Source organism: Xenia sp. Carnegie-2017, unplaced genomic scaffold (assembly GCF_021976095.1).
Source record: "Xenia sp. Carnegie-2017 unplaced genomic scaffold, XeniaSp_v1 HiC_scaffold_23, whole genome shotgun sequence".
NCBI lineage: Eukaryota > Metazoa > Cnidaria > Anthozoa > Malacalcyonacea > Xeniidae > Xenia > Xenia sp. Carnegie-2017.
Genome location: NW_025813486.1, coordinates 3618039 through 3642738, shown reverse-complemented (window position 1 = coordinate 3642738; position 24700 = coordinate 3618039). Strand labels below are relative to the sequence as shown.

Here is a 24700-nt window from a genome sequence, read left to right as displayed (position 1 = left end):
TGTGGTAGTAACGAAGAAATTTCGCTCAGTTGCACAACGTTGTCGACAATAATCAACCAATTTTGCCAGAATTTCAATCGAGCAGATACTAACGATCGAAGGTTCTTGACTTTCTCTTTGGCGGAAAAATTTTCACCTTTAAATGTGTCAACCATAAACTTGTTACAGTTTAAGCGGTCTCCAAGGTCACAGTAAGATTTTAAAAGTGATTCCACATTCTTCCCATCGAGAGTCATTACAAACGAAGTTCTATTTTCCCAATCACATGATATTTTTTCACAAACCTGTCTCGCCAGTTGAGATTTACCACTGCCAGGATTACCAGTGATGTAAAAATATGTCAGTTCGTTATTGTTATCATTCCTTAATTTTTCAAGATCGTTTATGATTTTATCTTGTAATTCAGTGCGTTCAACGAAAAAATGATTGGGTTTTGAAGGAAGCACTTGGAAAGTATTAAAACTGTTACGATGATTTTTTATTTCATCGATTTTATCGAGAGAAAATTTCAAATCTTGAAATGATTTTTCAATGATATTGACTATTTTATCAAAATCATCATCTGAGTATTCGCTTTCATACCAATGTGCGTCTTTGTTTCTCTCACCACGAAGTGCATGAACAGCATCCTTTGTGTTTTTATCAAGATGTTTGCCAATCGATTTTGAAAAAAGTATAGCATTGAATAATGTTGTGCAGTCCCATTTACTGGTGTCTCCATCTTGATATTTTAACTGTAGTTTTTTATCGAACTTCCTACCCGATTCTAAAGTACAAAATTTTTTACCGCTATTTTTGGTATCATCCCATTCTCCATGTGTTGATTTGTAACGAGAGTTCCATTGTTTGATGAAAAATTGAGCAAGTTCCTTTTGTACCACATTAATTACCATTCTGATGTAAAATAGATTTCTGCTTTCTCTTGATTCCATCTAAAAAAGAATATAAGGTGTCAAGAAGACAGTTAAAATCAATCAATTTCAAATGTTCGACCTACAACATGTATCACTCTTCTTTAAAGTCGAGGATTTACATGATGAAATCAAACTTATTTATTCGTTTATAAATTCAACTTCATCAAAAACATGCTATTCATACAAATTGAGACATAGACAACTACTAAATGGCAGAGATAATGCTAGAGCTTTTGCCAATTACAGCAGCTTTTCAACAAAACATTAAAAAAAGATGTGACTTGTTACAAGATAGACATTGCTAGTGCTAGATTTTTATGTCCTTGGATCGTCAATGTCAAATATCGTTTGTAATGGCGAAAATCCAAGTTAGAAATGCTGGAGATACCTCTGTACTTGACGGTATTTCTATACATCAGTTGATTGTTACGTGACACGTTAATTCACACTTTAACTTACATACCTTAACTGACATGTGTGGCATTCAAAATTAGAATATCTAATTTTACTCGTTTTGTAGGAAATAAAACAGCAAAGAAAAAGCGCCTATCTCAAAACACCAATATGCCTTACATGTCAGGTGAATGTTGATCAAAATAGACTTAGTAAAGAAAAAAGCGGTATGGTGTAATAAGTGAGAAGGGAAATAGTTCCTTCAGCAAAAAGTGGAAAGACTTGTTTCTAGAGAGAATTTACAATATTAAAATAACCTTGTCTTGAATAGACTAATGCTACGAGTTTATTTTACATAACCTTGTTACTAGCACATGTTGGAAAATAAACCATCATAATAATTCAGGTCGCGTGACGTGAAGTAAAATTGATTACTGTTAACCAATGAGATAATAGGGCAGGGCACGTTAAGAAAAGTTTTATTCTATTTCAAGGGTAATCTAGTTGACTGTCGTAGCGAACTGTGATACATTATGTTCTTTAAACATTCGACACTTTGCGTTGTAAATTTCGTGAGACTTTTTGCAGATTCATACCGGGCAGGTAACTTGCAAAACACAAAAGCTTTTTTGCTTCTGAGAATTCGACATAAATTTTGACAGAAAAACATGCAAAGATGCAAAACGTTAAAGGAATGTTACTGAATGATCCAGATCTAATACTAAATACCAGAAAAGATGAAAGACTCACGCTGCTCACTGATCATTTAGGGTGAAAGGAAAAAAGGACTACAGCAAAAACAAAAATGAACACCAGCATTCTTATAAATGAATATGCCACTCATGAAGACATTTTACACGATTTTTTCTATAATAATTTTGTTTAACATAGGGGGATCAGTTGCATGCTAGGAGCACTCCAGGGGGCAGTCAGCTACCACTGAAAACGAGCCTTAAATATATACTCTTTAAAAACGGGGCCCAAAGCCTGAGCCGAGAAAGGTGCGAGTCATGTTTGGGGATTCCTGGGGTAAGTTCTCTCAGGAAAAATTCTTTATTAAGAAGCTCTAATATGTCTTCCAGCACACCACTGAAAGGATGTTCGTAATTTCTCCACAGTTTTATAGTTTGGATGTTGTTGCTTGAACTGAAACATCGTTTTATTAAAAAATGCCTTTGACCACATTTATATTTGAGATTTTAAATACCGTACTACCTTGGAGAAAGTGAGACTGTCGCCATATTGAGTAATGATCATAAGATATTAAGTGTCTAGCGTACCTTAATTTGTGTTTTTTCGTGTATGTTGTAAATTTGAAGCGACTATAAGGCCAATGGAAAATATTTCCTCAAATAGGTTTAATTCTTTGCTTCGATATTGACTGCACCATAATGGAATATGTATTTAAAATCTAATTGTTGGATCTAATGTAAATAAGACATTTTAAATGAACGACGAGTTTTATTGTAAACATGTTTCGGCATGCTCATGCCATCTTCAGTACATAGAATGAAGGTGATTATGCTATTTACATGATATATATATATATATGTGTATGTGACTATCGTTAAGTGTATTAAATTGCATAAGAGTATGTTTATCTTTTTCGTAATAGTCTTAGCCAGAGCTTTTTCTAGAATGTACCAGTCGACTGTATTTAGTATTGCTTTGAGTTTCGATGATATCTTGTCCATATCATTCTCAAGTTTCCTCTTTTCTTTTGACCGTTTTAATATAGCAGAGCGAAGCAATCGCTTACGAATCACATGGACATCCTGGGCATTGACATTTGGAAGAGGGAAACAAATAAATTTCGGAAAAACTTCGAATGACTGACAATCCCTCAAGAAATTCACATCGAGATCGGCTTTGCGTTTCTTCGTTGATAGCTTCTCAACTGATCGAAAGTCGGACAGGGAAACCTTCCCTTTGTATTTATGTGCCAAGTCGTGTATGATATTTCCGTAATTTCTTAATTTCCATATGATATTTCGATAATTCGTGTATGAATTATCCATATGATATTTCGATATTTCGTGTATGATACTTCCATAATTTCGGCATAAGCATGCCGAAACATGTTTACGATAAAAAAACTCGTCGTTCATTTAAAATGTCTGATATCCATCGTCCTTTTAAGAACTTATGGTAATGTAAATAATTAATTGATAATTTAAAGATGGATTTTAAAATAGCAAATACCATGGTGAATGGTGATAATAACAATGTAATAGTTCTTAAAAGAACTGTTTTAAGCAGAACACTAACCCAACAATTCAAAGGAACCGTTATTTACAGCTAGAAAGAGACGCTATGCATTTCGGCATACTACTCCTCAGGTGTCAACGTCTGCTAAATGAGAACCTCCAAATCATGCTATATTTATAAGGTTACAAAAGGTCAATGTCATCCCTATTTTTAGAGATAACACTTAAAACAGAGACAGATTAAACACGTATTCCTTTTGTCGGCAAAGGACAAGATTGGTCAATTTAATTAATACCGACTCCATGACGCGTAGCTGGAATAACGAGCGACATTTTTCATGGCCTACTTAAATTACACGGCCTCATATCTTGCCATAGCAAGGCCAAAAATACAAGGCCATTGAATTTTCCGGCGGTGCTCTTCGAAATTTTGATCTTCTTCCTTCAAAATTGTTCATTGGCCTTACTTTATGGTATAATCTTGTAGCTAAAAGTCTAGGGATCATTTCAAGAGTTTATTGGCTGAAATGGTTCATTTTTCGCCGAGAAATCATAGTTTATAAATTGGTGCGATCGGCGGTTGTTTTGTTTATCACGCGCTCGTCTTCGTTCGAAAATTTTAGCTCTTAAATCTATCGTGGATTATCTATATTTGGTATCTACGTGTTCCTGGTACTCTCCTCTACATTTCTACAAGATTTTTGGAGTCGAATTGTATACATTTTTTCTTTTATTTACGAAAATCTTCAAACCCATAATTATAGCGATGGTGCTTCCTATTTTTAACGTGTCCTTCCTACTCCAACTACGCCTAAGAAAATTTCATCAAATCCAAACGATTTCATTGGTAAATCATACTATCCCTTACCTTTTCAAGCTTCCCCATTAATTGGAAATCTTGTTATTGGTTCTTCTCCATCCTGGGACATCAATATAAACAATAAATCGATCAAACTTAAAATAGAATGGTATGTTGAAAAGAACAATAACAGTTCTCATGAATTCCCAAAATCTCTACTTAACATACTATCAGCCTACAACCTTGTACAACCTACCTGGTCCTCCTCCTTTGCTGAAGAGAAACTGTCTTTCAAGTTTGAATGGAAACTACTCTCTGATGCTACTAACCAACCTGAACAAGTTAAAACTCCATCTACTAACTTACCTTTTCATACTCCTGACTTTGGCTATACATCAACATCTAAATCGTATGTATATTCACCACCCAATCTTACAACTCCTACCAAACTCTTCCACAATCATGCTGCTGCTTTTCTAAATCCTCTCACTCCTCCATACACCCTTACCATCAATACTTTTCAGGTTAATAAGTTGAAGGACTGTTTTGTTATTGTTGATGACGTTTACCTTGGTAGTCATCTTCAGAGTCAAATGAGGAGTAAACGTCAGGTTAGCTCTAACGTCAGGTTAGCTCCTAACCTGACATTTACTCCTCATTTGACTTTAAAGATGACTACCGCTAAGTTGTCGAAACGTCAGTCAACAAACAACATCCTTCTCAGGACTTAACCTGGACGATCATCATTTACAAACATATAACGATACTCCGGGTTCAAACCATTTACTTTAAGGTACTTTTCCTCATAAAGGAAAAATACTCCATCTACACAAACTAAATCCAAGGACAAACCTAAACACAACACAATACATGTTCCTGACTCAACTAACAAAAAGACTTCATCTCACAGGTGGTGAATATACATACGATTTAGATGTTGATGTATAGCCAGAGTCAGGAGTATGGAAAGGTAAGTTAGTAGATGGAGTTTTAACTTGTTCAGGTTGGTTAGTAGCATCAGAGAGTAGTTTCCATTCAAACTTGAAAGACAGTTTCTCTTCAGCAAAGGAGGAGGACCAGGTAGGTTGTACAAGGTTGTAGGCTGATAGTATGTTAAGTAGAGATTTTGGGAATTCATGAGAACTGTTATTGTTCTTTTCAACATACCATTCTATTTTAAGTTTGATCGATTTATTGTTTATATTGATGTCCCAGGATGGAGAAGAACCAATAACAAGATTTCCAATTAATGAGGAAGCTTGAAAAGGTAAGATAGTATGATTTACCAATGAAATCGTTTGATTTGATGAAATTTTCTTAGGCGTAGTTGGAGTAGGAAGGACACGTTAAAATAGGAAGCACCATCGCTATAATTATGGGTTTGAAGATTTTCGTAAATAAAAGAAAAATGTATACAATTCGACTCAAAATCTTGTAGAAATGTGAGGAAGTACCAGGAACACGTAGATACCAAATATAGATAATCCACGATAGATTTAAGAGCTAAAATTTTCGAACGAAGACGAGCGTGTGATAAACAAAACAACCGCCGATCGCACCAATTTATAAACTATGATTTCTCGGCGAAAAATGAAATAAACTCTTGAATGCTAAACACAGCTAATTTACCATAAACAGGCCAATGAACAATTTTGAAGGAAGAATCAAAATTTCGTCCCGCCAATTAAATGGCTGTATTTTTGGCCTTGCTATGGCAAGATATCAGGCCGTGTAATTTAAGTAGGCCACGCATTTTTTAATAATTCTAAAGTTTTCATCAGAATAAGCATTGGCACAGCGAGTGTTGCTCAAAAGATGTTTTGAATCGCTGAATCACATAGAATCGTTTTCACTTTTACACCCACGTTTTGGTAGTTGTCGTAAAGGAACAGTTTTATTCCTGACAGAAGCTGGTACATGCTGTTTTATTCTTTCACTGAACCTTTGAGAAGTCCTACCTACATAGAGAGCATACACACTCACTTTAAATTGTAAACTACATTGCAATTTTGAACAGGGAAGACTCTTTACTCTACAGTGAAGAAAAGTTACTTTTGAAATATAAAACAACATTAAACAAAAACAAACTATTATGATATTTTAAAACCTCTCGATGATACAGGACGACCAACCAGGGATAGTGACATTACCATATATAAACGGAACATCAGAAATGACATCAAGACTACTCCGACCATTCAAAATAAACATCGCACATAAACCAACACACAAACTCAAATCATACTTCACTAAACATAAAGACCGAACAACGACATTCGACACAACCAACGCAGTCTACATGATACCATGTAAAGATTGCCCCAAACAGTACATAGGACAAACGTCCAAGAAAATTGAAACAAGACTCACTGAACACAAGAATGCCATCAAACGACGCGACCCAAAATCACTACCAGCAGAACATACCTACGATACCAACCACACATTTGACTGGACAAAAACACAACTTCTTGGACGCGCACAGACAAAACACGCACGAGAATTCAAAGAGGCATGGTACAGCAAAGACAATAACACAATTAACAGACATATTGACATCCCCATCATCTATTCACAACTAAAGACAAAACCAAAACAACAAACTAATAACACAACGACTAAAATAAAACACTCGAATTTCATTAACGTAATCGCTACACCCGAAACCATGACAACGCATCTTATACCATCCAATAATAACTCAACTGCCAACCAACCAATCAGACGCTCCAAACGCCTACAAAAATCTTTGTAAATAATATATTGTCACATTCTGACGAAGGCTCGAAGCACCGAGTTGAAAGCTTAATAAAAAAAAAATTTAAAACAAATCCAGAGAATCCTTATCATTATCATATATATATATATGTGTAGTGGTGTTGAGAAAAATACACAAAAACTACAATTTCATCCCGACAAGCCTGTTTCGTGATTGCTCACTCTTCAGGGGATTTAACGAATAAAATACTTAAATGCTTAAAATATATATACAAGATGACGGAAGTTAGTGTATTAATCAAGGTGTATAGTTTCAAGTTAGATGACGCAAGTTAGAGTATTAATTAAGGTGTATTAATTAATACATCTAATACATTATTACATTAATACATTATTTACGCTCTGCTCTCGGGCATCGAGCATTAATTAATACATTATTTACATTATTACATTATTAATTAATTATTAATATTATTATGTATATTAATGTTATTAATATTATTAATATAATTATATTATTAATATAATGTTATTAATATTATTAATAATATTAATATGTATTAATTATTAATACATTAATACATTATTAATTAATACATTAATTAATACATTATTATCGGGCATTAATTAATACATTATTTACGCTCTGCTCGGGCATCGAGCACTGTTTTATACGGAAAATCATAAATTATAAAATTCCTATATATATATATATATATATATATATATATATAAATATCACGTGATTCGAGAATAAGCTCATAAATGGTAACAGTGACTGTGTTAAAGTGGAATCCATTTGAGTTCAATCAATTAAATCAATCAAATAAAAAAAATTTTCAAATCAATCATTAATACAAGTTATCTTAAAAACAACAAATATCTGTTTTGCACTTGTTATTTTACAAGGTTATGTTAGATTATGACTACAGTTGTCATAATCTGTGTCATAATGTTGCTATTATGTAAATAGGCTCATCACAATGTGAGAGATGTGAAATGAACAACTTTTAAAGATAATGATTTTGTTCTTAGTTTGTCTAGGGGCTATTACTGCACCTTAATTTACAGCCTATGCTTTAAAAATGTACTTGCAAAAAGTTGGTTCAACCATTACAAAATAAACTATAGTTTTTCAAGTCAAAAACTATAGTTTTGAAAACTATAGTTTTGAAAACTATAGTTTATTCATAGTTTTCGGAACTATAGTTTTTGGCGATACTATAGTTATAGAAACTAAAGTTTTGGGAGAACTATAGTTTTGCAATTGATAGTTTTGTTCCCAAACACTACGGTTTTCAAAACTATAGTTTTCCGTGAACTACAGTTTTCCAATGAATCTATGTTATGATGTAGTTCATTAACTAGTTCATAAATACAATTAAGCAAATTCCCTGTACAGGTTCTAGTAGTACACATTATTTTATACAGAATTCAATAAAACCATGAATCCACGATATTTTAATGATACATTGTATTTTAACCAGATAAATATATTCACCAATTTTCTCCCTTTATAGAAAAATATCATTAAGTTGCATGGATAGAATTAATAGAAAAATAGACTATAGACAGCTAATGTTACTCTTTACAGGACTCGTGTTGTTTTTTCCATGCTTGTTCCTCGTTATTAAGTTTGAGCTTTATAGCTTTTACAACATCTTCTTCTATAATCTGGCGTGGCATATTTGAATACTTCACACTCGTTGCATGCTCTAGAAAAAAAGATAGAGGAATAATGTCCACCTTAACTCTAAAAAATATTTTCTGATAGATCATAAGGTGGGAAGTCAGCAAAGACAAAAGCTAATAAATTTGACTAGGTTTTCAATACAAACACAAAGTATCAAAACAACACAGTAGTTCACAACAGTAAGTTTAAAATATTAAAAGATACATTAAATTGTTGAGTCATGCTCATAAACCACAGAAACATGTTATGGAAATAGTTTGTGCGTACTTTGGTTTACCAATGTATCCGTTCCCACATGGCTAACAGCCAAGGAACAGTTATTGACGTTAGTTAAATTTTCTTATGTACCATATATAGCTTAAATAGAGGAACTATACCGACCAATAATAATATTTGTTATTTGTAATAAAGACTATAAATACTGCTCTGTAAAATAATAAAAATCAGTGCGATCAAAAAGTTCACTCGTGGTTGTTACTGAAGGTATAGAGTACATTACGAAAAGAGATACGGCGAGTAACTCGAACTCAACATAAATTTTCATTATTACCACTTATTGTCCCATACAAGACATGGCACAGGGGATGTTTGAAAAATATACTATGTCTGCATAGCAGAACATGTAAAAAATAGATGTTTACGGCTGGTCAAAGGTGCTTGAAAATGCAGAGTCTAAATATTTATACTAAAAAAAGTCCATGAAATGTTTAAAGTTTAATTTCAACGGTACTCAGTCTCAAATAACCATATATCTACTTACAAATTAAAGAAGTAGTGTATGTGGGATCAAGCCGAGGCTTCACCTGACCATTTTTCCCTTTTTGGCCCTTGTAGCTGTGAGTAGCCATGTGTTCATGGGATAAGGTTGCCCCCATTAAGTTAGCAACATATGATCCAACTTTCTTTGCAACGATTCTTTTAAGGACATGCTTTTTGACAACCAAATTTGGTCCCAAAGTGACCTGAAATAAATTGAAGAATAACAGCATGTGAAATTTATATTACTGGAGTTCCAAATGTTCCATCTCCAATTAAATGGAACTATTTTATTTACTCAACCATTTCGGGGAGAGAAGTATCTTCAGTTGTTGCATTTGAGCAATCCAGAGGGCTTTCTTCCATAGTTTAGTTGGTTTCATTTGATAGTCCATTGATAGAGCTCTTAAACACAGCAGTTGTTATGGGGGAAGGATTTTCTTCTGGAAGATTTGAAAGGTTTGAGTAAGAGCTACTTCTCCCAGATAAAGCTGGGGTGAATCTATTCTCCACCACAAGCAAACCTTCAATGGGTGACAAAGATGTGGTGGATGGGGTGGACGGGGATTTACTGAGGGAAGTTCTGGTCAAAAATGATCTTTGTGGAAGTTACCTGGCGGAATCTTCCAAGGTACACACATATCCTCATTACTTTTTTAATGAAGTTCTAAATCTATAAATTTAAAACGATATATCATAAGCTTCTAAAGGTTGATGACACTACGTAATATTGAGTTGTTATTTTTCACCCAAATACTAAATTTCAAATCCAAAATATATTGAATAGAACAAGCAATTTACAAATTTTTTCATTTTGGAAGACAAAAGTGAAAAGCAGAGAAAGCATTGATTTGAAAATACAAATGAAGTAAATTTTCCTCAAGCTCACCATTGTCATTGTCAATTTGCTTATTAAGTCTTTTGATCTGATTTTCCAGCATTCTTACCCTCTCTTTGAGTTCCAAGGCTTCTTTTTTATACTTGCATTTATCATTGCAAAGTGCACCACCTTCATCTGACAGACTCTCCTAAATAATCAACAAGAACTTAGGCAATATTTAACAATATTTTCCTTTTACTACCAACTATTAAGGTGTACTTTACTAACAACAAGTACAATATATTATAATGATAAATCTCAATTTTTTAATTTCATAAGCCCCACTGGTTGAAAATTATTTTGTATGATTGCCCGATACAAGCCTTACACTGTACAGTGTTTGCATTTTAAAAGATTTTTCACTTAGAAACTAGAAATGAATTTCAAATTAACAGCATTTTATGATTAACGGGAACATATCATACAGTATTAACTTTTTTAGCATTTAACCAAACAACATCCAAATTTTATTCTGAAAAATGACCTTAATTCCCTAGCATTCGTCATTAATAATAAAATTGCACAATATAGAGATTAGAATAATTAGTTTTATCATTGTGTATAGTACATACCTTGGTTAATAACTCTTTTATAAGTGAAGCAAGGCTGGCAGAGCAGCAAGCCTCTGTTTTCTTTGCCCTGGATGCCTTTAGCTTTTTAGGAATACTGTGCTCCTGCTGGTAACAAGAACAACAATACAAAATTTTATACATGTTGTTTGAAAAGTTTGTTATTAGCTACTACTTCTCATTTAAATTCTTAGGCTCATAGCCTAGTTCAGCAATGTAGACCTTCGAACATACAATTAGTAGCTAATAACATTTGAATCATGAATACCATATGGAGTACTTAACAAATTTCCATGAATGCATCATCACATTAGTGACATGAGTGCTAACTATAGATGATGGCAGCAATAATTGAGGAACATGCAGTAAACACCATATAAACAAAATGTGGTCAATATAATATTTCGGGCAACTCAGCACATCATCTGATTCACTCACTTTTAATTGTAAACCTTGCTTTGTGAATTTTTTTGCGAGACCCTTTGCCAGTATTTATAGAGAAAGTTTCTTCTTTTCTCATTGTCTTGAGCAAATAATCTTTACTATCTGTTTATACAAAATAATAGATGACTATTTAACAACTATTAAAAAATAATAATTTTCAATAGGAGCCGTAGCATGCCTGAAATTATAAGGAAACGACCTTATGCAAAGTTTGGCCTAATGTATTACTACAAATATTTAAGAGCAAACAAGTTAAAATCTGGGAAATAGACACATCATTATTGTCAATATTGTAATTGAACTATTCCTATCTAGAAGAAAGAACAACATTCAAGCAAAGGCTTTTTATCAGAAAGTATTTCCCTCCTAAAAACTTGTATATGCAGTAAGTTGAATTGATAGCAGCAACCTTCATATCAACTATGACAATTTCTACAAACAAGACAGAGAAATAAACAAATAGATTTTCACACAGAAATTTACAGATATATAGCAAAGCTAAGATGTTTCATGAAAGAAATGATAACAAAGAGAAAGAGCTTCATGCACTAGCAACTAGCTTTTTGGGTGAATTATACAAGCTTTTACAAATTTTACAAAAAATTCTACAACAGACTAAAAATACTAACCTGAAACCTCTATTATCTCTGCAGGAAATTTCCTTGACTTGCCGTTTCCCTTCGTTTTTCCATCGCCCCACATGACTAACGTTTTGAAACCTTTAAGTTCATCTTTGTCTTTCGACATATTTTCATCCTAAAAAACGATGAAAGAATATGGAATGATATCCATGTATTTTCGTTGTAAAAATTCACCAATGCAAACGCCATATTTTCGAATATTATCGCTGAAAAAGTTTTATCAAGTCTTAACGTATCTTTGCAACAAGCAACATGTTAATCAGATTGAAGATCATGGAATCGCGTAAAGATTAAGAATTTCAAAATAACCCTCCCAGTCTCCCAACGCTCTCGTCTAAATCTAAACAGAATAGTTTGAAACAATATTGAAACAAAGCAAAGAAAAGATTTTTGTTTTTATAAGTTGAGGTAAGCCTGGTGTTTTCCGCGTTTCAAAAACCCATGTTAAGCGTTCATGAAAATACCCTGAAGTAAACATTAAAAATGGCTCATGAATATACGGTCGAATTATCCGAGAAGTACGAAGCAGTTATGGTTCTCGGTGGAGTGGGGGCAGGGGCGTAACTGTTGGGGGGTGTGGGGGGGTGTGACACCCCCCCAATTGCTGAAAACAGTGTTTTTGCAGGGCATATTGCCGTCAAGTGGCAGGGCAGTGTTCAGGAAGTAGAAAAATTGCCATACCATCGAGAACAACTAAATGATTACTAAGTGGAAATAACAAACCTTCATTTTTGACAATTTTGGCTTAATTCTACAGGCTGAAACAGCGTGGTTACTAAGCTAGTAGCGTAGTCGCCTCAGCTAGTCGCTTTGAAAGTTCAACATGTTGAACTTTTGACATTGGTCGCTTCAGTCGCTTTACACTGATTGGCCAATAGATACATTTTAACTTCCTAAATGCATATCATATTTCCTGTCATAAGCATCATACGAAATTTATAGATTATACCTTGGAAAACGATGGCAATATATAGTGAATTCATACTGGAATCTTTCAGTTTTTATATGACTTATCAAATAGGGACAATAGGAGCTACAAACTGGAATCCTAATGCACAACCTAAATGCACAGAATAAGATTATCCACGATATACGCGTAATGGGCTATGATCATATTGGCGTGTTTTAACTGTCTTGTTCTCTTTTCTCCACATAGTAGTTTGTACTGAGTAAATATTCATATATTAGTAGCTATAATAAAGGCCCAAATGTGATGTCTGTGTCTGTAACAAACAGAAATCTTCGCCATGTTCAATAGACGCCACGGTAAATGTCGCGATGGTCGCTGCATGTGTGCTTCTGTGATATACAGATAGAAGTAGTCCGTAATCTGTGACCGATTTTCTTTCATTCCCGTTGGACACCTCAAGGAAGGTCGTGAAAATTTCAAGATAGAACGACTTTTACATGCTTAATACAATTTTAGTGAATCAATTGAAGCGGTATGGACATCTTTTGAAGCCATACAAAATGCCTTAGCGGACATAGCAAAAATTGACAACAACTCATTAACCACAACCAAAGCAACCTCGATCTGTAAGAAAATGGTCAAATTTGAGTTTGTTTTTGCACTTATGTTTATGAGGTTTATCATGAGGAAGACAAAGATCCTGACAGTACAGATGTAGAAGCCAGAGCTTAATATCCTTGATGATCTTCAACTGATTGATGAAACTGTTAGATCACTGGAAAGAATACGGCACACTGAATCGGAATTGAATGACCAAATAGATGCCAGTGTTGAGTTTGCGAAGACTCTAGGCTCCAATCCCGAGGAAGAGTTTGCTAGAAAGAGTAATAAAAGATCAAGTAGACGTTTGGATGACAACCCTGAGACTTTGGCAATTATGTCACTAAAAACGAACTATCGAAAATGCATGATTGAGGTCCTCGATTCCCTCATCAGAGAATATAGAGATAACATAAAAAGTTGTTTGCAAAAAATAAAACCTTAGCTGTTATCCTTCAGCCTCCACTGACTAAAAAAATTTTGAACAAGTTGAAAAGGTCACCGAACTTTTTCCTCCATCAATAAGCGTAGATTGTATGTCACTGTATGCAGAACTTGAGATTTTTGTTAACTTTGTAAATGAGACAGAGAAAGAATGTAAGACAGTCCACGACGTCGGAAACACTGCTTTCAAAAATAAAGAAATTTTCCCAAACGTTTATAAATGTTACAAACTTCTGTTTACTGCTCCAGTAAGTGTGGCTGATATTGAAAGATCATTCAGCAAAATGAAAATTGTCAAGAACTATTTGCGCTCAACAATGAAAGGTGAAAGGCTGGAAGAACTCATTGTCCTCTCGACCGAGAAGGATTTAACAGATACAATTCATCTGGATGTAGTACTAAAATCTTGGGCAGCCAGAAAAAACCGTAAACTCAGAATAAAATTCAAGTAAAAAGCAACATCTCAAGAGTACGTTGAGATGATTCTCACTTAAGACTCTTGATATGAGAACAAATATACATTGTTTTACTGTTATGTCCGAAACGGTTAAGGTTTATATTTGAAAAACAGGTTTTGTAATAATGTATGTGTTAGAAACCTAATCTTCAATAATGTTTACTAATAAACAACGTATTCAATAATAGAAATGATTATAATTTGCTAGTCATAATGATTTAAGGGGTTTTTGTGGGCAACGCCCTTTTGCAGGGCAAATTTTCTCCACACCCCCATTACTTCAAGTCTAGTTACGCCCCTGAGTGGGGGGGATGCTCTAGGTCAGGGGTCTCCAAACTTTACAGCCAGAGGGCCACATGAACTTTCATCCAGCTTGTTAAGGGCCGACGAATCGTATACTGCTGGTCAAAGAGCGAATACTTTAATAAAACGAAGTACATGACACAAGCTTCATTAGTTAAGAAAATATTTATTCAAAATTTAAAAGTTAAATTTCAACCAAGTGTAATATCATAACAAAATCACAATTAGTCTGTTCAGTTTTCTCAATGTGAGTGGTGAAATTGGCTTTCTTAAGTGTCTCTGCGGGCCGGATTAAGAGGCCCAACGGGCCGCATCTGGCCCACGGGCCGTAGTTTGGAGACCCCTGCTCTAGGTTATAAGAATGGTTTGTGGGAATTCTGTTACAGTGGTACTCAAATTCATGAAGAACTAGAAAAACTCGGAGGACTTGATAAAATTGACATTAAAGGATGGAGGGTTAGTGACGACACTGTACTACACATTGCTACAGCAGAAGCGTTGGTTTCTAAGTGGACAACAACGGAAGAGTTATTGAGCATTATGGCTGCAAAGTACAAGAAGACATGTGCTGAGGATATGTGGGAAAGAGCTCCTGGGCAGACCACAACAAAGGCATGTTTCATGTTACGACCTCTTGAGGAAAAAGGTTATATTATACCATTTAATGAACGAGGTGGCGGATGTGGTGCAGCAATGAGATCCATGTGTTTAGGTTTGATGTTTCCTTGTGAAGATCAAATTGAAATGTTAATTGAAATTGCTGTTGAAAGTGGAAGGATGACTCATAATCAGCCCACAGGTATTCAACTTTCATAATAAAGCAACGATTTCAGATCATGTCTCAATTATCAAGTCACTAATGTCTAGTGTTCTGTCTATTAACAAGTGTTTCTTACTATAAAGTTTGCTAGGTTTTCCTATTATCTGCATTTCTTTTTATTTTGACAAACCTTTTTTATAATTTAGCTTTTTAATCCTTTGCTTTTCTTAGATGTTTTACCTTCAACTTTTCCTTCGATTACTTACTTGAACAAGCCATTACCATGAATGTTTCATATCCTTTTATCTAATATCAATTTATAAATGAAATAAAAGATGGTCGACCTTAGGTTTGCATAAGTCTATGCAATCCATCATTTTCTAGAACCACATTTCAAATGCTCCATCCTTCTAACATTGCTTGCTTTTAATGACCATATCTTTGATCCATCCTTTTCATCGCTTTTCCACATTTCAAAATTTCTGTCTTCTAAAAACTGTTTGAATGGCCAATGCTGTTTTGCTTTAATATCTTTACTACAGCCATTGAATCCATTATCCATATAAAAATGCTACTATTATGTAAATAGGGTCATTATAATGTAAGTGACTTGAAATTAGCAATCTTTAAAGATAATGATTTTAATTATAGGTTATCTGGGGGCTGTTACTGCAGCTTTATTTACAGCCTATGCTATACAGAAGATACCTCCAAAAAAATGGGGAGCAGGACTTTTAGATGATTTACCCGAAGTTTGGGAATACATTGAAAAGGTTGGTCGTGATGTAGAAGAAAACAACAAAGCTTGGGGCTACTTTAAAAACATTTGGGAGTCATATCTTGAACTATGGAGTTTAACTAATGGAGCCAGTGAACCAAAGTTTACAGTGACATATAACATACCTGAACGTGATGCTTTTTATAAATCTGTGAGTTATGCAGAATGGGGTGGGTCCAGTGGTCACGATGCACCAATAATTACTTACGATGCTTTGATGATGACAAAAGATTCCTAGTTTCAATTGTGTTCTTATTCTATGTTTCATGGTGGAGATAGTGACAGTACAGGAATATTGGCTGCAGCATGGTGAGGCGGTATATATATCGTATGAAAGGGGTACCCTTTGGATATTATACGAACCTGGAATATCGTCTTAGGCTTATGGAGCTTGGCAAAAAATTACTGAATGCATCAAAGAATATGAAAAACTAACAGGACAGTATTTATTTAACAAAATTTAAGTCATAAAATTCTGTCATCCCAATATACTTTAGTATGTTTGTGAATCACACAATAAAAATTACTACTAGGTTATAACATAGAAACAATTTACTTTAGAAATAAAGTCTGAAGGAAAATGTCAGATTCAGGGCATGTGCAGTTCTAAGTTCTACTTATGATGATTCTTGGGCTGTAGAGTAAGTTTATTGACTAGATATCAGTAAAACTATGTATAGACAAGGATCATTACATCTTTAGGTTCATTTTACCTCACAAAATGCAAACTGCAAACGTTTTGTTCAGTACCAAAAATACCTTCTGAGGGAGAGGAGAGTTGACTTGACAGGTGGAATCCTTGCTCCTACGGTCTATGTCTTAAAAATAGGCTTAACATAATTTGGATGGTACAATTTACTTTGAAACACGTAGCTACCAAAGTGTAAATGTAAAGCTTTGTCATCTTCCCGAGTTTTATAATACATCACACCTAGATTGGCTAAAAGACTTAGCGACATCAACCTGACTAGTTCCTTACGGTTTTTTGCGAAGCTCCTTAGCTTTTTCGTAAAGCTCTATAGCTTTGTCGTAGTTTCCAGTTTTTTTAAATACCAAACTAAGATTGTTTAAAGACGCAGCCACATCAACATGATTTGGAACTAACGATTGTTGTCGAATTTCCAGAGCTTTTTCGTGAAAATCTATAGCTTTGTCTTAGTTTCCAGTTTTATAATACACAATATCAAGATTGTTTAAAGACGCAGCGACATCAACATGATTTGGACCTAACGATTGTTTTTGAATTTTCAGAGCTTTTTCGTGAAACTCTATAGCTTTGTCGTTATTTCCAGTTTGGGAATACACCAAACCAAGATTGCTTAAAGACCTAGCGACATCAACATGATTTGGACCTAACGATTGTTTTCGAATTTCCAGAGCTTTTTCGTAAACCTTTATAGCTTTGTCGTAGTTTCTAGTTTTACAAAACACCGTACCAAGATTGTTTAAAGACCTAGCGACAACAACATGATTTGGACCTAACGATTGTTTTTAATTTCCAGAGCTTTTCGTGAAACTCTATAGCTTTGTCGTAGTTTCCAGTTTCATCATACACCATACCAAGATTGTTTAAAGACGCAGCGACATCAACATGATTTGGACCTAACGATTTTTTGAATTTCCAGAGCTTTTCGTGAAACTCTATAGCTTTGTCGTAGTTTCCAGTTTTATAATACACAATACCAAGATTGTTTAAAGACGCAGCGACATCAACATGATTTGGACCTAACGATTGTTTTCGAATTTCCAGAGCCTTTTCGTAAACCTCTATAGCTTTGTCGTAGTTTCCAGTTTTATCAAACACCGTACCAAGATTGTTTAAAGACTAGCGACATCAACATGATTTGGACCTAACGATTGTTTTTAATTTCCAGAGCTTTTCGTGAAACTCTATAGCTTTGTCGTAGTTTCCAGTTTCATCATACACCATACCAAGATTGTTTAAAGACCCAGCAACATCAACATGATTTGGACCTAACGATTGTTTTTAATTTCCAGAGCTTTTCGTGAAACTCTATAGCTTTGTCGTAGTTTCCAGTTTATAATACACAATACCAAGATTGTTTAAAGACGCAGCGACATCAACATGATTTGGACCTAACGATTGTTTTTGAATTTCCAGAGCTTTTTCGTAAAACTCTATAGCTTTGTCGTAGTTTCCAGTTTCATCATACACCATACCAAGATTGTTTAAAGACGCAGCGACATCAACATGATTTGGACCTAACGATTGTTTTCGAATTTCCAGAGCTTTTCGTGAAGCTCTATAGCTTTGTCGTAGTTTCCAGTTTTTGAAACACCGTACCAAGATTGTTTAAAGACGCAGCGACATCAACATGATTTGGACCTAACGATTGTTTTCGAATTTCCAGAGCCTTTTCATGATGATTTTAGCTTTGCTATACTTTCCGGTGTTATGGTATAAAAGACCAAGAATACTAAAATACCAAGCTTTGTCATAACTAAATTTTCTGATTTAAATTTATCCAATAGTTCAAGAGCAAGATCGTATTTTCCAAAATGTCTTAATCTCTCAACAAAATATTGGAAAACTTGTAAAGTGTTCATGTTGATTTTGTCTTGTTGGTCTTTAATAATTGAACAATTTTTTCAAGATGTGGCATTAATTTGATTTCGTCGTCTCTCTCTTTAAACATGTAAAGTGCTTGAGATATTTGATCAACGTTAGTTTCCATTTCATGTTCTTCATTTGAATGTTCAGATTGATAAACAATAATTGCTTTGTGAACAACGCGATGTAGACTAATGTCATTATTTTCTGAATGCAAGAACAATGAGCATTCGTCTAAACAAAGACATATATCTTCCTCAGCTTGTTTGGGATCATTTTTTGAACATAATAAACCATAATTTCTCGTGGTAAAGGATCAAATGATATCATAGAAAAAAAGCTAATAACCAGTGCCAATATTGTGGATTCTTCTGCACTTTGTTTGACAGCTAAAAGTGAAGCTTGTAACATACTTCTAGGATATACCGAGTTAAATTTCACAAAAGTGGGGTCAATGTTTTCTTCTTCTTCTAAAGACATTTTCTTTAAATATTGACTCCAAGTAAATGAGCAGTCTGCTTTGTTTACACGACTGACATAATAACCAGTAGCAGCCAAAGCCAGCGGTTGACGATCTAATGCGAGGGATACATCATTCAACAATTGATGATCAGTATTTTCATCTTTAGTGTAAGAATTTAACAATTGACAACATTCTCTGTCATTCATTCCACTACTGATAGAAATATGTTTGCTGGACAATTCATCGTGAGGTACGGCATCTGTATTCTGAACAGTTATTATTAGTTGTCCATTTTTCCACATGTGATCACCTACTTGTGGTAGTAACGAAGAAATTTCGCTCAGTTGCACAACGTTGTCGACAATAATCAACCAATTTTGCCAGAATTTCAATCGAGCAGATACTAACGATCGAAGGTTCTTGACTTTCTCTTTGGCGGAAAAATTTTCATCTTTAAATTTTTCAACCATATACTTGTTACAGTTTAAGCGGTATCCAAGGTCACAGTAAGATTTTAAAAGAGATTCCACATTCTTTCCATCGAGAGTCATTACAAACGAAGTTCTATTTTTCCAATCACACGATATTTTTTCACAAACCTGTCTCGCCAGTTGAGATTTACCACTGCCAGGATTACCAGTGATGTAGAAATATGTCAGTTCGTTATTGTTATCATTCCTTAATTTTTCAAGATCGTTTATGATTTTATCTTGTAATTCAGTGCGTTTAACGAAAAAATGATTGGGTTTTGAAGGAAGCACTTGGAACGTATTAAAACTGTTACGATGATTTTTTATTTCATCGATTTTATCGAGAGAAAATTTCAAATCTTGAAATGATTTTTCAATGATATTGACTATTTTATCAAAATCATCATCTGAGTATTCGCTTTCATACCAATGTGCGTCTTTGTTTCTCTCACCACGAAGTGCATGAACAGCATCCTTTGTGTTTTTATCAAGATGTTTGCCAATCGATTTTGAAAAAAGTATAGCATTGAATAATGTTGTGCAGTCCCATTTACTGGTGTCTCCATCTTGATATTTTAACTGTAGTTTTTTATCGAACTTCCTACCCGATTCTAAAGTACAAAATTTTTTACCGCTATTTTTGGTATCATCCCATTCTCCATGTGTTGATTTGTAACGAGAGTTCCATTGTTTGATGAAAAATTGAGCAAGTTCCTTTTGTACCACATTAATTACCATTCTGATGTAAAATAGATTTCTGCTTTCTCTTGATTCCATCTAAAAAAGAATATGATGTATCAAGAAGACAGTTAAAATCAATCAATTTTGAAAGTTCGACCTACAACATATATCACTCTTCTTTAAAGTCGAGGATTTACATGATGAAATCAAACTTATTTATTCGTTTATCAATTCAACTTCATCAAAAACATGCTATTCATACAAATTGAGACATAGACAACTACTAAATGGCAGAGATAATGCTACAGCTTTTGCCAATTACAGCAGCTTTTCAACAAAACATTAAAAAAAAGATGTGACTTGTTACAAGATAGACATTGCTAGTGCTAGATTTTTATGTCCTTGGATCGTCAATGTCAAATATCGTTTGTAATGGCGAAAATCCAAGTTAGAAATGCTAGAGATACCTCTGTACTTGACGGTATTTCTATACATCAGTTGATTGTTACTTGACACGTTAATTCACACTTTAACTTATATACCTTAACTGACATGCGTGGCATTCAAAATTAGATTATCTAATTTTACTCGTTTTGTAGGAAATAAAACAGCAAAGAAAAAGCGCCTATCTCAAAACACCAATATGCCTAATATGTCAGGTGAATTTCGATCAAAATGGACTTAGTAAAGAAAAAAGCGGTATGGTGCAATAAGTGAGAAGGGAAATAGTTCCTTCAGCAAAAAGTGGAAAGACTTGCTTCTAGAGATAATTTACAATATTAAAATAACCTTGTCTTGAAGGGACTAATGCTACGAGTTTATTTTACATATCCTTGTTACATAGCACATGTTGGAAAATAAACCATCATAATAATTCAGTTCGCGTGATGTGAAGTAAATTTGATTACTGTTAACCAATGAGATAATAGAGCAGGGCATGTTAAGAAAAGTTTTAATTTTTTCAAGGGGAATCTAGTTGACTGTCGTAGCGAATTGTGATACATTATATTCTTTAAACGTACGACACTTTGCGTTATAAATTTCGTGAGACTTTTCGCAGATTCATACCGGGGAAGCAGGTAACTTACGAAGCACAAAGGCTTTTTTCCGTCGGAGAATTCGACGTAACTTTGACGGCAAAACATGCAAAGATGCAAAACGTTAAAGGAATGTTACTGAATGATGCAGAACTAATACTAAACTCCAAAAAAGATGAAAAGACTCACGCTGCTCACTGATCGTTTAAGGTGAAAGGTAAAAAAGGACTACAGCAAAAACAAAAATGAAAACCAGCATTCTTATAAATGAATATGTCACTCATGAAGACACTTTACACGATATGTTCTACAAAGAAATAACAATTTAATGTGTTATTTTCACTACGAATGAAAAAAGTCAGCACATTGTGCCAAAAAATAATTACGTGGCGTTTATCACAAATGTAAACAGAATAGATTTTATTGCATAATTGATTCTGGTGCAATTTAATATATGAAGTGTGAACGTAACAATTTATCGGACTATGAAGAGTTTAGAAAGACAACGAGGTAAATCATGAGGATGAACGTGTCATATTGTCTTATGGGAAAGAAACTTATCGTTTGAACACTGGGTTAAAAAAGTTACATCAACGTAAAGGAATGGAAAATGTGCTCTATCTTCCCAAATTGAAGAGATATTTGCTGTCTGTTCAAGCTACGAGTAAATTAGGAACAACTGTTGTGTTTAAAAAAAGTGAGTACTGATAATATGTCCAAGAATTCTAAAATGTTGCGAGTTGGTGAGGTGTGTAGAACACTATATATAGTCAAAGTCATTCAAAAAGAGAAGGTGTATGCTGCAAAGAAAGTGCAAATTTATCAGAGATTCTGGAATCAGAGATTTGCAACCTAAATAATAGACAACAATTCTAAAGTTATAAAGATAAATATGATGGAAATAATAGTCAATGTAAAGGATGATGTACTGAAGCATGTGTAGATAGAAAAACTATTGAAGCATGTGTAGATAGAAAAACTACTGAAGCATGTGTAGATAGAAAAACTACTGAAGCATGTGTAGATAGAAAAACTACTGAAGCATGTGTAGATAGAAAAACTACTTAATCATGTGTAGATAGGTCAATTACTGAAGAATGAGTAGAGAGAAAAAGTACTGAAATATGTAGATGGAAAAACTACTAAAATATGTGTAGATAGATCAATTACTGAAGAATTAGTACATAGGAAAATTACTGAAGTATGTATAGAGAGAAAAACTACTGAAGCATGTGTAAATAGATCAACTACTCAAGCATAGGTAGATAGATCAACTACTGAAGCATGTGTAGATAGAAAAACTACTGAAGCATGTGTAAATAGATCAATTACTGATGAATAAGGAGATAAGAAAACTACTGAAGCATGTGTAAATGGAGAAACTACTGAAGCATGTGTAAAAGAAAAACTACTGAAGCATGTGTAAATGGAGAAACTACTGAAGCATGTGTAAAAAGAAAAACTACTGAAGCATGTGTAGATATATAAATTACTGAAGAATGAGGAGATAGGAAAATTACTGAAGCATGTTTGATAAAAAAACAACTGAAGCATGTGTAGATAGAAAAACTACTAAAGCATGTGTAGATAGAAAAACTATTGAAGCATGTGTAGATAGATCAACTACTATAGTATGTGTAGATAAAAACTACTGAAACATGTAGATAGAAAACTACTGAAGCATGTGTAGATAGAAAAACTACTGAAACATGTGTAGATAGAAAACTACTGAAGCATGTGTAGATAGAAAAACTACTGAAGCATGTGTAGATAGAAAACTACTGAAGCATGTGTAGATAGGTCAACTACTGAAGAATGAGTAGAGAAAAACTACTGAAATGTGTAGATAGAAAAACTACTAAAATATGTGTAGATAGATCAATTACTGAAGAATTAGTAGATAGGAAAACTACTGAAGTATGTGATAGAGAAAAACTACTGAAGCATGTGTAAATAGATCAACTACTCAAGCATATGTAGATAGATCAACTACTGAAGCATGTGTAGATAGAAAAACTACTATGACATGTAAATAAGATCAGATTACTAGAAGAAGGAGATAAGAAAACTACTGAAGCATGTGTAAATGGAGAAACTACTGAAGCATGTGTAAAAAGAAAAACTACTGAAGCATGTGTAGATGCATCAATTACTGAAGAATGAGGAGATAGGAAAATTACTGAAGCATGTTTTGATAAAAAAACAACTGAAGCATGTGTAGATAGAAAAACTACTGAAGCATGTGTAGATAGAAAAACTACCGAAGCATGTGTAAATAGAAAAACTACTAAAGCATGTGTAGATAGAAAAACTATTGAAGCATGTGTAGATAGATCAACTACTATAGTATGTGTAGATAAAAAAACTACTGAAGCATGTGTGTAGATAGAAAACTACTGAAGCATGTGAATGAAAAACTACTGAAACATGTGTGAATGGATCAACTACTAAAGCATGTAGATAGAAAAATACTGAAGCATGTGTAGATAGAAAAACTACTGAAATATGTAGATGAAAACTACTGAAGCATGTGTAGATGAAAAACTACTGAGCATGTGTGGATGAAAAACTACTGAAGCATGTGTGATAGATCAACTACTATAGCATGTGTAGATGGAAAAACTACTGAAGCATGTGTGAATGAAAAACTACTGAAGCATGTGTAGATAGAAAACTACTGAAGCATGTAGATAGAAAACTAGTGAAATGTAGATAGAAAAACTACTGAAACATGTAGATAGAAAAACTACTGAAGCATGTGTGAATGAATCAACTACTATAGCATGTAGATGGAAAACTACTGAAACATGTGTGAATAGGAAAACTACTGAAGCATGTGTAGACTACTGAAGCATGTGTGAAAACTACTGAAGCATGTGTAGATAGAAAACTACTACTGAAGCATGTGTAGATAGAAAAACTACTGAAGCATGTGTAGATAGAAAAACTAGTGAAGCATGTGTACATAGAAAAACTACTGAAGCATGTGTAGATAGAAAAACTACTGAAGCATGTGTAGATAGATCAACTACTATAGTATGTGTAGATAAAAAAACTACTGAAGCATGTGTGTGAAAGAAAAACTACTGAAGCATGTGTAGATAGAAAAACTACTGAAACATGTGTAGATGGATCAACTACTGAAGCATGTGTAGATAGAAAAACTACTGAAGCATGTGTAGGTAGAAAAACTACTGAAATATGTGTAGAT

At 33.9% G+C, this 24700-nt stretch overlaps 1 protein-coding gene across 1 annotated transcript; it reads left to right on the top strand.

The window, feature by feature from the left end:
* The first annotated feature begins 15268 nt into the window (after window positions 1–15268).
* On the top strand, window positions 15269–16504 carry LOC124448168 (protein ADP-ribosylarginine hydrolase-like). The gene is made up of 2 exons (XM_046999179.1): window positions 15269–15440; window positions 16140–16504. Exons 1-2 carry the CDS (start codon window positions 15269–15271, stop codon window positions 16502–16504), a joined length of 537 nt encoding a protein of 178 aa, XP_046855135.1.
* The last annotated feature ends 8196 nt before the right edge of the window (window positions 16505–24700 follow it).